Raw genomic sequence first — 19,491 nt, 5'->3', positions numbered from 1 at the left:
TTATCATTATAATAATAATGATTATTATTATTATAATTATTTTTATTAGTATTATTACTATGATTATTATTATTATTATCATCATAATTATTATTATAATAATTATTATTATTATGATTATTATCATAATTTTTATTAACCTTCGACCGACTTCAGGTGTTCCTTGTCAAACTTGAGAATATTTCTTTTGTACGCGGAAATCTGCACAGAATTTTGAACGGAGCCCTTTATTTAATTCACGGTGGTAGCATGTTCTCTTTCCGCCAGCCATTACTGAGTATAAATCATATGTAATACAAAAAACAAAACCAAAAATGTTTTAGGCTTAAAAATTCATACTGGAATCGCTGTAAAGCATTGGTGAAATCAAACTTCCCTGATGAATAGCAAATTGAAAGGCCTCGATCTCATCTCCATTACATAATAAAACTCTTCGAACAAGATCCCGTTCTGACAGTTAATTTTTAAACAATTTTTTAGAACGCTGAACATATTTAAAGGGATGAGTCTTTAATAGTTGTACTGAATACGGAATACTTTGGCAGTTACGTCTGTTGTATTATTTTATGTTATTTTATTATTTACTGCAAATTTTAGTATTAACTATTTATTTCAGTTTTTAATTTATATTTGATTTGTTTAATTGAATAATAGATTTTCTCGTCCACGGATGTAATGATGTTTAGCATATTGATTTTAATTAAAGCAGAAATAGATTCGACAATTCTATTCTTTTGGAATCCGTGGCGTAGTAGATAAAGTACTTGTTAAAAGTTACATTGTTCGGTAAAATCTCAAAATACAATTGCGAATTATTTAGAAATTCGTATCCAGTCATGGCTAACGGAAGGAGAGCATGCTACGTTTTTCAAGATGAAGACAGTAGTTCAAATAATCCAAATAGTACTAATCACTATGCGTTTTCACACAGAATATCATTAGTAATTACTTACTTATAAAAACCGGTCGTGTTCCCTAGAATCGGGGTAATAATATACCGCTCTCCATTTCTTTTTATAGCCATTGCAAGTTGCTTTGCGTTTACGCAGCAGCCGATTATCATTGATTCGTCTTCCCTAGGATTTCATTTTATAAGTAAAGAAGAATGTTGAAACGATTACAGTATTTTATATCTAACAACACGCATTCTTGAATGAGCGTAGTTTTTTATGGTAGCTGCTCTACCTCCTCGTGCGACATGATGGTTATGCTAAGTTTATATGGTAACTCACTATCAACTACTCGTATTTGTTTGTGAAAAGCCGTACGACAATAGTGTTCGCGAATAAAGCGAATAATTGGTATTTTAGTTCATATACACCTTTCCTTTTTTCTCAATAATAGAGTGAAAACCTAAACATTCACGCGTATAAGACCCTAAAGAATATATCACGTAATATTTATTAACACAGAATTGTAGGAGTTGCTTTGTTTATGTTTATTCTAAGCATATCATGTACCTGAAACTTTTTGATTTGTATGCATTAATTGTAATCTATACGCTTTGATTAATTAAGAGGCGGCATCTGTACTCATCTGTTTTGGTGATTAATCGTGAGCTGAGATACGGGTTTTTTGGTTAATTCTGTTTAGACTCAACTCTTGTTTTTCAGTATTAAGTGTTCCCTTTTTTCTTTAGACTCTGTTATTGAAGAAAAATAGACTATAAATTTTTCTTATCGAATCTTTCTTGAAGTTCGTACTTTATATCTCTCGTAAAGTCTGTTTTCTCAATCATTTCAAACACCTTCTCACACCTGAGGCTATTCTCTATATCTACAAATCTACTGTCAGACCAAGTATGGGGTGTATCTTTGCTATATTTAGGTTCCTGAATCACTGTCCTACTTAGAAGTATTTTAATAAAGTTTAGAAACGTATCGGTAATTTTGTTGGCCAAAACCTCTCTTTTTTTCTTCATCTTCTCTCTTATAGACATCCAAATAAGACGAATTATCATTCTTCATCTCAAAAGTTCAAAAGTTCTTCACTCGTAGTGAAAGAGACGAAACGATAAACTATATAGTAAGTGAATGCAGCAAACTGGCCCAAAAGGAATACAAGAACAGACACGACCAGTTGGGAAGGAAGTACACATTCTTTTCTATAAATACTTTTTTGGCACGTTCATAACTGTCTGATCTATTCCCTGCCTCATTTGTCTTAGCTCGTTTGACTCTTTGATCTAATAATCTTCAGTAATTCGTTTTTATACCATCGTGATAAAACAGTTTCCCACTCTAGCTGACTTTCCAGTAACAGTCAGTTTTGCAACTGACTGTTTTCTTTCTGTATATTTGATTTTTTCAAGGCCTAAAGCCATTTGGTATATCTTGTTTTTTTTAGTGTCATATTTCGTTTTGTTTCTCCTTATATTAAGTGGCTTCCTGCATTATCTGAGGTTATTTCCATAAAATATATAATCTGAAATCGTATCTTAAGGAATTTATTTTTGTTTGCTGCGTAATTACTGATATGTATATTTATTAATATGAAAACATCGGTCAAATTGTTTATAGTGAAAGCACGAAGACATTAATGCGTGTTAGAAGGTTACACTTATGCTGCCGCAGAAATTTGGAATCAAAGAGTAAAACAGCTGAACAGATAAAAATTATAAACATAATTAATCCGAACGAACGTAACACGTACTCATAATCAAACTAAAACGCATGAAACGGAATTATATATGCAACTTCTCTTTAAGTAATCATTTACGAATTAAGATACAAGAGTTAATTTGAAATTTATCAATTTTCAAAGTGCACTTTTATAAACTTTACAAAGTAGTGTATAAAAATTTAATTTTAATTGAATCTTAAAATTATCTTGTATTTATTATAAGCTATTTATATTTTGTTGGACAGTTTAAAATATTTAGCTGAAAAAAGTAGAACAAAGTTTAAGTACAAGAAAATGCACATAACATAAAATAAATTCAAGCTTTTTTAAGATTAAATTTAAATAAAAAAATTATATGTTACTTTGTAAACTAGAAGTGCAGTTTGAAAATTGATTTAGTTACAAATCAAATCTTGTACCTTTTTCTTAAAGTTTATAAAAAAAACATTTTGTTTAACTATTTTTATGCTTCGCAAGAAACGCTTTTCGAAGTTGTAACATTTATGTCTTAAATTGCTAAACTTTTAATTCTTAAAATATACATTTTCGGAATTTCTTTTAACGAGGATTGATAGTTTTTTTTAATATTTTGGTTATATAAATTTTCATTATTATTTTCAGTGTCATATTTGCAAGATTCAAAAGAGAACCGAAACTGCTAAAACTATTATAGCAATGTTATTGCCTACTCTTAAGACATTAACCTTAGCTGTTATGACTTAAAATATAATGAAGGATGAAGGATAATAAATAGACTGATGAGGATGAGCGTTAATCATATTTCATCATAACGAGAGCACAGCACACTGGAATCTTGGGGAGGACTTATTTCCACTATAGAACATATGAGAAATATGTGGAATGAAGTCGCCATTTGCTGTTATTTCAGACCCTTTGAAACCATAGCAGCAAGTTTTAGTCTCCCATCTATCAAGCCCAGACGTTTGGGGGAAAATACACACCGTCCAGTCATTCATCCATCCATCCAGTCCGGTCATAGCCGAGATTGAACTCACTACACGAGTTTGAAGTGTAATTCATATCTTGTTGGTAGCTAAATATTTGATGCGTCGCCAGGGCTATAAAGAGTATTTTTTTATCGTGACGCCATCACTAGATAGGGGTGCCTACCACGGCTTGTTTTACCTCGCGGTACATACAGTGCCCCGCCTTCACAAATGGTCACCCATCTGGTACTGGCCAGTTCGTCGTTGCTTAACTTCGGTGATCTGGCGAGAACCGGCGTGTCAACGTGCTTGTGCCATATAAAACACACACACACACACATATATATATATATATACCTATATATGTGAAACACACACATATACATAGATATGTGAACTGATGTATTATCCAGATCACGGCGGTAAACCCATCCTAATTCAGACTTTAAGCCAGTAAATCTTATTCCTTGGGGAAGTGAAAGTAAGATTATTTTGCACTCTATGACGCTACTTAAAGCCTCGCCAATGCAAATTCATATTAACTTCAAGCAGAAAAATTCATTTTTCATAACTGGAGGCAAATGCGGATCAAGATAAGAACAGTTAAATGCGAACGTACATGAGTTCGTTACTGTACACAAATCCACACATAATAAACACGCTTAGATGTATCTGTAAAAGGAGTTTATACTGAAGTGTTTTTCGATGGAAGTTAGTACTCCGTAAAGCTTTTATATATATATATATATATATATATATATATATATATATATATATATATATATATATATATATATAAGTGAACGTGTCTGTGTGTCTGTGTACATTTCCCTACGCAATAACTCTGTCAATTTTTAGTCTAAATACTCGAAATTTGATATACAGGGTACTGAGATTTGGAAAAATCGACGTAATTGATTTTCGGCCAGAAATTTTGCGATTAAGGGGTCAAAGTTCAACGATTTGACCTTTGAGAACTCTACCTACCTCCTCCGGCAATTTTTGCTCAACATACACCTCCATTGCTAGTATATATATATATAAAAGTGAACGTGTCTGTGTATATGTGTGTACATTTCCCTACGCAATAACTTTGTCAATTTAAAGTCTACAGACTCGAAATTTGATATACAGAGTACTGAGATTTGGGAAAATCGATGTGATCGGTGTTCGACTAGAAATTTGGCTGTTAACGGCTTAAAGTTCAACGATTTGAGTTTTGAGAACTCTACCAAACTCCTCCGACAATTTTGGGTCTAAAATCTTGAAATGTTAGATATAGGTTCCTTGGACATGGATCTAACTTAATAACTTGATTTGAGCCCAAAACAATAAATGTTAAGGCGTCATAATAGAAGTCAAAGATAAAAAAAAATTACCTCTGTGGTCTCTACCAAATTACTCAGACAATTTCTGATCTAAACATTTGAAATTTTACATAAAGGGTATTTAGAAATAGGGCAAGCTTTTTCATCGGTTTGGGTCGAAAATTTTTAGTTACCAATATATAAATGTATGCATGTATGTTTGCATGTCTGCCAAAAGCTTTTGACGGAGGCGACGGATTTTTCTAAGATCAATATCATTTTAAAGTTCGACCTTTCATACGACAAATATCGAAAAATTGGCTGAAAACATTAATATCTTCAACTTCAACAAGATACTTTTCTTCAGGGCGGTCGCTTTTTTCGCCGATATTTTTGAAGGTTATCATCTCCTTTAGATTGTCTAGCCTTACTTTTAAAAAATGTCGCTTCCGGTTTGGTGGTGGTTGTAACAGCATAGACGTCTGTTTCCCCCCCTTTCTTTCCCTCCTTTGCGGTGCGGGTTCAAGCCTGCCTTCCTACTACCACTATATATATTTTTTTTTTGCTCAACATATACATCCAAACACCCGGGCAACGCCTGGCTGAAATACTAGTATATATATATATATATATATATATATATATATATATATATATATATATATATATATATATATATATATATATATATATATATATATAGCCAGTAGAGTTTAGTTTCCTAGAAGTACATCCAGTGAAACAACATGTGTCTACCAAAATAGTGCTCAATGAGTGAACAAAGCAGGTATATTAATTTTATTTATACAAACATTAATGGCTACATATGTGCATACATGTTTCTGTAATCACCCACGTTGGGGGATTACGTCTTCAGGCCAAGAATTACCGTCGAAAGTGATATTTCCACCAAATACATTTTCCTATTTCGTTTATCAAGTTAGCATGAAACCTGGCTGGGAGTCATAAAAAACGGTAAAAGGATGAGTGAGGTCTTTGAAGATAATAAACATCTTTTTCATTTCCCTTTCCCCTTCCAAGCTAACTTTTGGTTTTTATGGCATAAGGTAATTGAGAATTTAGTTTTCTTGTATTGGAGTCTGTAAGTTAAGAACCTTAACGATGGTCAGCTAAGTACTGACCGGTGCCTTTTAATCTACATCCACCCACACACACATGCAACACACATACAACACACACATACAACACACACATACACAGACACCGCCACATCCACACACACATTAATACGTATATCCAAAAGCGAATCCATGCTGTACGCTTTTTTTTATTCACAACACACATACTGAAACTAAACAATAACTCTGAAACTACGCAGGAATAGAGTTAAAAAATACATTAAGGTAAATAAAACAAAACAAAAATAAATAAAATTAAATAAAAATAAATAAAAATAAAATAAAATTAAAACAAATAAACAAACAAACTATGAATAAATATAAAACACGAAAGTTATCTAAACCCCACATGTACCTATATACATATATCAATATACTTATAAATGCCTATGCTTTGCTACACCCGCGCATATATACACACACACATTACAGACATACAGAGACGAATAATGGCGTTTTTCTTTACTTCTGTATCGTGGTAACCCCTTCGTACATTCAATAGTATGCTACCACACTCCAGACGGGTGTATATATACATATATATATATATATATATATATATATATATATATATATAAACACACACACATACACACATACATACATATATATACATATATATATACATATATACATACACACATATACATACACATATAACATATATATACAACATTCGGACATTCATACATTCTTGTAGTCTATATTGTTACAAACAATCATATACGAGGCATCCTATTCTAATACACACAGAAATACATCCATATACAAACATACACACAGATATATAGATACACATATATATAAATATGCAAACATACATGCATACATTAAATACACTTATACATACATACTCACACAAATATAGACATAACTTAGGAAAATGTAACAAGCGGGTGGGGATATGAAATATAACTATGCGTGTAGAGTTTGATAGAAAAAGGGAATTTATATGGTAAATGTATTCATGTCTGTGTCTACTTTAGATGTATCATTTGGTGGCAAGGTACAGGTATATATGTATATGTCTATATTTGTGTGAGTATGTATGTATAAGTGTATTTAATGTATGCATGTATGTTTGTATATTTATATATATGTGTATCTATATATCTGTGTGTATGTTTGTATATGGATGTATTTCTGTGTGTACTGTATGTAGATGTATGTATATGCATATATATTTCTGAACTATTAGAATAGGATGCCTCGTATATGATTGTTTGTAACAATATAGACTACAAGAATGTATGAATGTCCGAATGTTGTATATATATGTTATATGTGTATGTATACGTGTGTATGTATATATGTATATATACATATATATGTATATATATGTATGTATGTATGTGTGCATGTGTGTGTGTGTTTATATATATATATATATATATATATATATATATATATATATATATGCACCCGTCTGGAGTGTGGTAGCATACTATTGAATGTACGAAGGGGTTACCACGATACAGAAGTAAAGAAAAACGCTATTATTCGTCTCTGTATGTCTGTAATGTGTGTGTGTATATATGCGCGGGTGTGGCAAAGCATAGGCATTTATAAGTATATTGATATATGTATATAGGTACATGTGGGGTTTAGATAACTTTCGTGTTTTATATTTATTCATAGTTTGTTTGTTTATTTGTTTTAATTTTATTTTATTTTTATTTATTTTTATTTAATTTTATTTATTTTTGTTTTGTTTTATTTACCTTAATGTATTTTTTAACTCTATTCCTGCGTAGTTTCAGAGTTATTGTCTAGTTTCAGTATGTGTGTTGTGAATAAAAAAAGCGTACAGCATGGATTAGCTTTTGGATATACGTATTAATGTGTGTGTGTGGATGTGGCGGTGTATGTGTGTGTTGTATGTGTGTTGCATGTGTGTGTGGGTGGATGTAGATTAAAAGGCACCGGTCAGTACTTAGCTGACCATCGTTAAGGTTCTTAACTTACAGACTCCAATACAAGAAAACTAAATTCTCAATTACCTTATGCCATAAAACCAAAAGTTAGCTTGGAAGGGGAAAGGGAAATGAAAAAGATGTTTATTATCTTCAAAGACCTCACTCATCCTTTTACCATTTTTTATGACTCCCAGCCAGGTTTCATGCTAACTTGATAAACGAAATAGGAAAATGTATTTGGTGGAAATATCACTTTCGACGGTAATTCTTGGCCTGAAGACGTAATCCCCCAACGTGGGTGATTACAGAAACATGTATGCACATATGTAGCCATTAATGTTTGTATAAATAAAATTAATATATATATATACAATAAAAATTATACACAAAAAAAATTATATATAAAAAATCGGAAGAAAAGAATAACTGTCGTGTTTAATCAAATGTTCTATTCTTTTTTTTCCGATGTTTTTTTGGGGGGTGGGGGTTCTTTCCAATTTGCCGAGCGGTCTTTTTTTTTCAGCTGGCACACCAAGCCTCAAAGAAAAGGAAAAGGAAAATGATACAACAACAACAATCGCTCTTGATGATGATCGGTTGAACCGACAGAAAGCGCTTGAGACGAATATGGCCGAACAACAACTTTAGGGCGCCATAATACATAATATGCCAGCTGAAATAAAAAGACCGCTCGACGAATTGAAAAGATATCAAAAATTGGAAAAAAGAATAACTCTGCAGTGTTCACTCAGACATGCTTTAATATATATATATATATATATATATATATATATATATATATATATATATAGAGAGAGAGAGAGAGAGAGAGAGAGAGAGAGAGAGAGAGAAAGATATATATATATATATATATATATATATATATATATATATATATATATATATTAGTGGTCTGGAAAGGACACAATGTATTCAACCTAGACAGTAAAACTGAAGCTGACTTGCCAGGACACTAGATATACAAATGTGGGCAAATTTGGCCATACTTTATTTGTTTGAAAATATATTTTTTTATCACGTGTCAAAATTTAACCACAGAATAGTAATATAATAATTAAAATCATGTAGTTTCGTCCCATAAAACCAAAGATATGAGCATTTCAATATTCAATTCGGTTACAAGTATATATATATATATATATATATATATATATATATATATATATATATATATAAATGTAAAATTTAATATATGCTATATACATACAGCAATAGCATAATGCAAACTACACAGAAACCACTCGTAACTCCACTAAACAGCATTAATAATCTATTTCGTTCCTAATGATACTATCGCTAGACGTCGCATTTCTATCAAGTTTCCAAGCACTTTCTCCACTCTTCTGATGAGAAGTATTAGGCTTCGAAATGGCATGGCAAAAAGAGTCCCTACTTATCAAATGTGCATCTTGTTGAATAAATGAATAAGTATCTATATATAAATATATAGTTTTTATACCTTCATTTTAATTTCTTGTTTACTTATATATATACATACATGTACACAAACACACACACACACACATATATATATATATTCTTTACCTTTTTATATAAACGAAAAAAGACTTATTATTTTCTCATTATATTTCCATCTAATTTATACAGAAAATAATTTTTAAAGGATGTTCTATTATCATTATCATTATAGAGTTCGCACAGATACTGAAATGGAAAGGCGCACCAGATTAATCGGAAAGCTTAGTCTTAAATAATAATTTAAACAAATAAGTCATCGAAGTCTCCCAGATAAGAAAATACTGCACTGTTGAATTCTATAAAAGTATATATATATATATATATATATATATATATATATATATACATATATATAATACTGCACTGTTGAATTGTTGAAAAGTATATATATATATAGTCTTTGAAGTTTTTAACATTTGAAATCATACAAAAAGTTACTATTTATCATTCGTTAAAAAAAAAAAATCTAGTCAGTAAGTCATTTAATCACCTGCAATCACTGCATCAACTCTCTCGAATTTACTATAATACCAATTTTATTTTTTTATTTTTCAAGGGATCATCAGTTGTTTACCATGAAACACTGTTTCGGGGATTTAAAAACAAAACAGTATATTACATCATGGCTCCCCAGCAGTGTTGATCAAACACCACCACCCTTAATCTTAGGAAGAAGACATGTTACAAAAAAAAATTTTATCCAATTTCCTATTCTTAATTGCAATTACTAACCTTTTCATAGTATAAAAATGAATTTCTTACCTGTGCGATTCATCAATTTCCACATTTAAAATAGATACATTTAATTTTTCAGTCTTGTATTTATAAGCTTTGGATTAATCCATTTAACTACTTATCACCGCCACTATAATTAGTAGTTTGTATATTTACATTCTTATTTATTTAAAATTAGATATATAAAGGTTAAAAATATTTTATTTTTACATATATACATTTTTTTTTATATCTATAAATTTATTATATGTACTTATAAATACATTTTATACATTGCTAATATAGTTTTGGATTTCCTTTATTAATATAGTCTGGTTTATCTTAAACGATTCAAAAGCATCAGGATCACAAACAAATGCTTTATTTAACTGTTTAAATATTTTATTTTTATCTCCACCTTGTTTTATCATCCTTATTACTAAGCTAGAAACTGGTGGTATAAAATCTGTTAATTTTAGAGTAACGCGAGCTATTCTCAAAAACTGACATAATGGTTCCATAAAACACAAAAATAGGGCAGGTGCTATCCTTATGGGGCATACGTACTATTTTAAAGGGAAATGCGTTTCTTTTATCAAATATTTTATAAAGAAAAATCCCATCCTCAATTTTTATATCTAAATCCAGAAATGTAGCCTGTTGTCCTCTATGTTCACAATTCAATTTTAGTTCGTTTGGATATATAAGATGTTTATTTTTTTCGAATTCATCATTATCGTTTATGCATATAAGGTCATCTATAAATCTCCTACACCCATGAAAGTTATATGTTTTAGATATATATGTTTTTAATAATGATGACATATATATATATATACTCGAGTCTATGTAAATACAAATTTGCCCAAAATGGTGCAGGATCCAATCCCATTGGGATACCTATCGTTTGGAGTAATATTTTATTTCCTATTTGAAAATAGCATTCTTTAATAAGATGACTTATAAGTATTTTTAAAATACCTTTAGAAACACTAGTTTTGCTATTTTTATTTTTACACCAGAAAGCTTTAGAGTTTGAAAAGTCTATATATTTACCTTTTCCACCTTGAAAAGCCAACTCTACAGTATCATTTAATTCTTTTATAAGTTTTTCGTGCAGAATTTTAGTATATAGCGTACTAAAATCATAAGTAGCTATAGATTTTGCTTTTATTCTGGAATTTATTTTATCTAATTTTTCTTTCACTAGTTTGGAATTATTTACTACCCAAAATAGATTTATATTACTATAAAATTTACTTTTCAGATGAAAATTATTTATTTGATTTATAATTAATTTAAATATTTTAGATATAGCTTTACTTAGAGGTTTAGTGATTCACGTCTTTGAACCTACAATAAATCTAGCACCAACTGGATTTTTATGCATTTTAGGTATCCAATACATACATGGAAGATTTTTGTGTTTATCTTCTAACTTTAATCCTACTTTTTCATTAATAATACTATTATTCAAAATAATGCTATCTAAATTACTATTACTTACTTTATAGGTATCCGAAACGTTTCCTATAAGTCCTACTTCTATCAATAAACGTTGTATATAATATTTTTTACATATAAAAGCTATATTGTTTGCCGCTTTATCAATCGGAACTATTACAAACTTTTCTTGAAGTATTTTAAGTTCCTCCCGTATTTCTGATTTTTTTAAAAGAGGATTGGTTTTTCTAGGGTGTTTAAATTGTTTTATATGTTTAACCTTTTTATTTACGCATTCAAGTATACTATTTTTCCATGCATCAAACGTAGACTGTGCCAATTTATATTTATTTACCATAGACATAATAAAACCTTCTAGTGCTTTAGTTACTTCTTTAACGCATTTAGTGTAATTTAGGGATTTAGGTTCTCTATAATTTGGACCCTTACTAAGTAGTTTTCTTAATTTAGGATTATTTACTATATTTAAATCTCCTGTAATTACATGTTTTATCTCATTATTACAGAACGGAGAGGAATTACATTCACATTCTGGAATATTTATATTATTATCTTTTATATTTATATGTTCTACCGTTTTCTTATAATTAAAAATCTTATTGCGTATTGTTGGCCCTAGTTTATATGTAACTATTGGTTTTTGATCTTTTTTCTGGAACTCATTTGGTAGTAATTGTATATTTTTTTGTTTATTAAATATTTTAGGTAAATTTACATCATCAAAACCTTTATTTTCATACAAAACTACACAAACATTTTTAAGTTTCTTTTTTATATCGTTCACTGGTGGCTTATATAATTTAGTGTCAATTATATCTAGAATATATTCATACCATTGAATGAAATAGTCCTTCTTATATATCATATCCGGTTGTAATAATATTTTAGATGCTATTTCCTTCCAAACTTTCTTTTTTGTTTGATTAAGCAATTTTCTTATATAATTGAACGACTCATAAATTTTATTAATAATGATATCTTTATTATTGTCAATTTTGTAAGTTTTAAATCTCAGCGACTATTGATCAGAATTTAATTAATGAAAGCTTATTAGAAAAGTAAAATCTGAATTGTGTAATAGTCTATGTTACATCTGCCTTTAAGGTCGCACATTAAGAGAATAACCCGTCGTCCAGAGTCTATATTTGGCACTTTTTGCGGCCATAAAATGTTTCTATCATAGTCATTTTTTCCCTAGTTTTTCATATAGATGACAAAATATATATTTTCCTAAACCTCTGGCCCTGATGAATTGGGAAACTAAAATTTTCTGCTGGGGTTTAAGATGATTTGAAACTGTTGTCCCATTTGGGCTGGTGCATCTGATACTTGTCTCTCACTCCTAGACAGGGTTCAAAAGAGAGTCACCGACCTCATTTAGGCTTCAACCTCTGTCCTATGTTGCGTCCCTCTGCCTGTTCTACAAGTACTTTAATGGTGAACTCTCTGACGAACTACAAGCACTTGTACCCTCTCGACGTAAATATCCCCGACAAACTTGTAAAGCAGCTAAATCTCACCTCTACACAGTAGAGATCCCTAGATGTAAGAAAGCCTTCTACTCCAATAGTTTATTCCCCACAACTGCTAGACTTTGGAACTCTCTTTGGGATTCTGCTTCCCCAACTGTACTGACATACAGAAGTTTAAGTGTAATGTGAACAGACATCTTGCTACTCTTCTCCCTTCATAATCCCCTGCAACTTATAGCCCCGATAGTAGCCCCTTCAATGTGGCACTGTGCCTTGTTTGGAGTGAAGATTAAATATAAAAAACAAGTTAACAGCAAGGGAAGACTTGATTCCAAATTTTTTTTAATATATTATATTTCCCCAGTTTTTTTATGAATAAATTTAATTTCATAGTGTATATTCATAATCATACCCTTTTTCCAAAGCAGGGAAATATAACATTCGAGAAATATTTGAAATTAATCTCCTCCTACTGTTATTCCAGATTATTTGAAACGATATCAGCAAGTTTTAGTCTCCTTCGTTGTATCACAGCTCATCAGTGCAGCTAGACATACACCTTTTCCCAGCCGTGGATCGAACCTACAACCATCGTGTTGACAGTCGGCAGAGCTCTAACCACTAGACCAAGAATCAGTGCCCGTAAATATTTCTCCTCAAATGCCTATTAAATTAGCATTTGCCCGTCGCACGGGGTTACAAACTGCCAGTTTGTTTACAAACAAACAGTGGGGCTTATTAGTCATCCACATACAGTACTGTTTCGTTAATGAAAATAATGGAAATAGTATTCCGACAAAATAGAGAAATAAAAAGGAACAAATCGTATTATGTGTTCATCAACGTTTCGAAATAAAGACGAAACATTCATGAACACATAACACGGTTTGTCCCTTTATATATATATACATATATATATATATATATAAAGGGACAAACCGTGTTATGTGTTCATGAATGTTTCGTCTTTATTTCGAAACGTTGATGAACACACACACACACACACACATATATATATATATATATATATATATATATGAGGAAATAGTTAATAAAACATGTTAAAAAAACACTTTGAAAAAGAGTTAAAAGCATATTAATTTGAAAAGAGAACACTTAATAAGTGGATAGTCCTATAGTTTTAATGTATTATATATATATATATATATATATATATATATATATATGATATATTTATTATATATAATATATATATATATATATATATATATATATATATATATATATATATATATATATAATGGCCGTCCATTGATTACGATGAATACAAAAAAACATTAATGATAATGCTGTGACTCGTCTGTGGCAAGATATACGGCATAATCACGTTGACACACCGGTTCTCGCCAGATCATTGAAGTTAAGCAACGATGAGCCTTGCAAGTAATAGATTGGTGATTATATTAGAATAGCAGATACTGTATGTACTTTTCGTTTATTTCAGCAGTGTTTCCAGTCGTCCTCAAATTTCTACTGATAACTGGTATTTAACAATACCTTCTCAGGAAAGATGTTGTTGAGGATTGCGCAACTCTTGCTACATATATATATATATATATATATATATATATATATATATATATATATATGTTGGGTATCTCCTCAATTCAAACAATACTGATAATAAAATGATATTCTGTCAGGAATAACCCTACTCACATTGTGTACAAGCCTATTAGTGTGTTCGATACTGATGCGTGTTTAAAAAGTGCTCCTTGTGTTTTTCTTACAATTCAACAGTGCAGTATTTTCTTATCTAGGAGACTTCGATGACTTATTTGTTTAAATTATTATTTAAGACTAAGCTTTCCGATTAATCTGGTGCGCCTTTCCATTTCAGTATCTGTGCGAACTCTATAATGATAATGATAATAGAACATCCTTCAAAAATTATTTTCTGTATAAATTAGATGGAAATATAATGAGAAAATAATAAGTCTGTTTTGCTTTATATAAAAAGGTAAAGAATAATAATTCTGTGTAATAATAATAATAATAATAATAATAATAATAATAATAATAAGAAGAAGAAGAAGAAGAAGAAGAAGAAGAAAAGGAAGAAGTAGAAGAAAAATGAAGAAGAAAATAGCTTCATAGACAAGTGGTATCATCAACTTCGGCTATTATTACATGAAATGGTCGATGGAGAGACATAGGAAGGAAACCACTTACAATATTATAAAGCGTATTCAACCTTGGGAAGACTCATTGCAACTGAAATTCTAAGGAAGATAACGGTCATTACTAGCGTGAAAATTAGTGTTGTAAAAATTACTGATGACAAAGACTTGTATGAAAACTTTTAATGAGTAAATAATAATAATAACAATAATAATAATAATAATAATAATAATAATAATAATAATAATCTAACGTGAAATAAATGGTAAGCGGCTGTTGCAAAAACGCAAATCCATCTGTTAAAGGTTATCGAAAGTGGTGGAGAGTACTGGAAATCTGTGGAGACTTGTCACTCAGATTCCAGATAATACCACCAAGAAAGAGAAATCTTTGATGATGACTTGTGTGAATACTCCTAGTAAGTAAATCATAAAAATAAAAAATGTAATGTCGGCATAGACCTGTTCCACGCGAAAATGTGCAGTATGAAATAGCTGTGAAGTGTCAAAAATCGAAGCGATAAAGCAGTAATTAGATCTCCACTGGATAAGTGCGAAGCAGACTGGGACTTTGGGAAGGCTAATTGCCACCCAAATTTCAGTGGAACTAATGATCGTTGCCGCGAGAAACCAATGGTAAACAGCTGTTGTGAAAACGTAAACTAATTTGAAAAGGTTATCGAAAGAGGTGGAGAGTATTTGAAAATCTGAGTAGACTTGCTGTCACCCAGATTCCATGGAATGCTACCGGTTATTGGCAGAGAAAAATCTTTGATGATAGCCTGTGTGGAAACTCCTAATGGATGCAAATAATTATATTATTATTAGTAATAATAATAATTCTGAGTTCGTTTATCAACGTCTCCCTGAAAAAAGATTGGATTCATTTTCAGAGGATTTCCCTCAAACCCGGCTCCAAACTAGGAGCTTCAAATAATAATAATAATAATAATAATAATAATAATAATAATAATAATAATAATAATAATATAGAAGTGAATGTACTAATTGTTTTAGTTATATTATGAAATGTTTTGACAAATATGTCACAGTGTATGAATTTTCAAATGTAATCAAAATAGAAATTAAAACGAAAGCATTTCGGACCAAACGAGTAGCGAGTACGTCTAATATGAAGATGTACTCAATAAAAATATGTATAACAAGAAATTAACAAACACAACACTATAATTATTGCGGTTCTAAACATATAAATTCTGTAAACAGCAAGTAAAACCAATGAAGGCCGGAGAATACAACAACCAAAAACATCATGTCGCCATGGAGATTAGCTGTCTGAAACATTAAAATAATTGAAATGACAACAATTCATCTATTAAAACAGAATGTGCAACGGCTGAAGCGCTGTAGTTGTCACACTTAAAATAAAAATGAAAATTTGAAATATAAATATTATGAACAAAAAAAAGAACGGCTCATCATAGACGGCTTAAAAGTAGATAAACGAGGCACCTGAAAAGCCAACAACCACTGCGAATATAACTCTCAAATGTATAATGCCGGAATTGTAAATAACGCCCAGCTTAGCTTAGACACCTACAGAGCACATCTGTCGGAAAAAAAAGCAATATAAAAATCTAATGTACAAACGATATGCAAATAACACTTTACTTGAGAACTCTTTCTTCAAACTCATTCAGTTAACATTCACGGACAATATGAACTGGAAAAAATTCATTGGGGACATTGCAAAGGCTGCTGCAAAGAATGTGGGTTCCCTCTATCGTGCTAGAAGACTACTAACACCTGAAAGTATCCTGTATCTCTACAAGACCACCATTTGCCCATGCATGGAGTAGTGTTGCCACATTTACCACTAGCCCCTCCCTCTTGTATAGGGTAAAACAGGTTTTAATCTAATAGATACAACTTTGTCAACTAAGCTCCAACTCCTGCCTCATCGCCGCAATGTTGCATCTCTGTACCTGTTTTGCAGATATTTTAGTGGAATGTGCTCTGATGAACTCGTTGCACTTGTGCCCCATTCGACATATATACCTGACTAACCCGCTTAGCAACAAAATCACACTCCTTCACTGTTGATGTCCCTAAATGCCAGAAAGCTTTTTATTCTAATAGTTTCTTTCCTCGAACAGATAAACTCAGGAATCCTCTTTCCGGCACCTCCTTCTTTGATTGCATGCAGAAGTTTAAACGTAACGTAAACAAACGTCTTGTTAATTTTTTCTAGACATGGTCTCAAATATCGTCTAACTGACGATATGCTATCCAAGGGTTGAACGTGAGTAATAAAATAGAGTAAATATCTTTGTTTGTCAAAGATTACAACAACTAAATATGGCAACCTATGTAAAATATCGCGAAAGAAGAACAATGAGACCCTATGCACTTCCTTTCTACTCAAGAGCAATGTAAGATGCAATGTTGGGTTTTAATAGGAAGAAAATCCACTTTCCTCAAAAGCAGTATTATAGTCTGGCTTGTTGTGTCCCGACGAGATTCTATCGAGAATGGAGTTCCTAACGCGACTGAAAATAGACACGTCCGTAACCATTAAAGAAAAAACGAAAGGAAATTAACCATTCATCAATTCAACAAAAAAAGAAAAATAATTGGAAGGATGAACTCTTGACACAGAACAAATACTACATTTTGATCCAAGCCCGAACATCAGAAAGTGAATGACGTCTTATGTAGAGAAAAAGAAAGGAGAAAACATTCACTTACCCCTGGTCTTCTCCAAGTTATTGGCTTATCACCACTAAAATAGAGGATGCTGTCATTAGCTTGAAAATCAGGATCTTCAAAAAGAGTTCCATTTTTCAAACACTTGTCTCGTATTTCTTCAAAAGTAGGCATATTTGTCGTCGTTTGCTACTAGAGATATCGTGGTGAAAAGAACGTGGAAATCTCCGGATTCGGAACGATGGACGTCTACCAATTCGAAATTAAGACCAAGATAACACGCAGCCTTCACAGCGAACCCACCGCAGTTGAAATGCGAATGTTGATTTATATTTAGAAATATACTCGCGCCCTGCTGACGTTTTCACTTCCACCTTTACTCTTAGCCACCGTCATCAGCCTGCGTAACTCGAGGCAACTTTTAGATGCAGCTTGTCATGTCTGTGAGCGGCTTGAGCTGTCGGTGTGTCACGTTTCAGTTGCAAATAAGATTTTCATCGCTGATTAAATGGTTTCATACGACATAACCATGCTGATACACTGCTTATTGTTAGATCACCGAAGTTAAGCAACGTTGAGCCTGGTCAGTACTAAAATGGGTAACCATTTAAGAATTCCAAGTATTATATGTGCTCTCCGCTTATATTGGCATTGTTTCTAGTCGTCTAGCACTTATCTTGGCCACTGGACTCAAGCAATGCCGATTCAGGAGAGGTATATTGCGCCACTCCTGCCTCACAATCATCCGCGCGACAACCTGTACAGAGTATATCCATTGTCTCTCGAGGTTGAACGGAGGCATCGACCATCGAGTGGCTGCAGCTTAAATGCAAAAAAAAAAGAGTCGAGGAGATACATACGTAAACGAAATTGTCATGTTTAAGGTTAAGATACCATTTTCGTTGGTCTGTCACTGATTTATTGGTCTGTCACTAGTCTATTGGACAATGTTTTGTATTCAATGATATTTGAATTTTTGGTCTGTCATGCTAAAGTCTTACATAAAATATTATAGATCTTTTATTTTTACTCAGTCAATCACTTATCAAGCCCAGAAGGCCACTCAAGGATAAGGACTGATAAGTATTAGGTAGTTGGTGAGACAACTCAATGATGATCAATAATGGTGGAACATTAAGTAGAAAGTTATTTAAGAGGACGGGCCAACAAAATATTATTTACATAGGACTTTTAAAAAATGATTTATAATCAGCCGGAAGCAGCTCCACGATATTTTGTTCCACAAACGGACAATTTAAGGAAATAAACTCTTCATGGATTTTTTGTTTAATTCTAGGCACAGATAGAGAGTAAGGGAAATTGTTGACAGCTGTTGTAGTTAAACGAGTTTTTTTACAAGCGTTTTACAGGGTGAACTATGGATTGGCACTCAGTCGAGCACTTGCCATGAAATTAATAATAGAGCAGAGACAGACTTGCAACGTCTTCACTGTGGGAAAGAGTCGGTAGTAAGGCGAGAAGTTCCTCGCCCACTAAATTCCGAAGACGGTTTTAGGCCTTATCAAGATACGAGTCGGTACGTTTAGGAGCTCCGCTTCAGACGGCAGCAGTACTCCATCCTGGGTCGTATTTGAATCTTCT

The 19,491-nt window shown here is 31.7% G+C and overlaps 1 protein-coding gene across 2 annotated transcripts in view; it reads right to left on the bottom strand.

Annotated features, from left to right (window-relative positions):
* LOC145243955 (calpain-9-like) overlaps positions 1–18,201 on the bottom strand; it is a 136,873-nt gene extending 118,672 nt beyond the window's left edge. For both annotated transcript variants that reach the window (XM_080107082.1, XM_080107083.1), the window contains exon 1: positions 17,932–18,201. In XM_080107082.1, the coding sequence (XP_079963208.1) occupies positions 17,932–18,063 (132 nt within the window). In that variant the 5' untranslated portion in view covers positions 18,064–18,201. The remainder of the gene's footprint in view (positions 1–17,931) is intronic.
* Between the last annotated feature and the right edge of the window lie 1,290 nt (positions 18,202–19,491).

Source organism: Euprymna scolopes, chromosome 22, assembly GCF_053919585.1.
Source record: "Euprymna scolopes isolate OS-2025 chromosome 22, ASM5391958v1, whole genome shotgun sequence".
NCBI classification, from domain to species: domain Eukaryota; kingdom Metazoa; phylum Mollusca; class Cephalopoda; order Sepiida; family Sepiolidae; genus Euprymna; species Euprymna scolopes.
The sequence above is the reverse complement of the archived record's forward strand: the minus strand, read 5'-3'. Positions and strand labels throughout refer to the sequence as shown.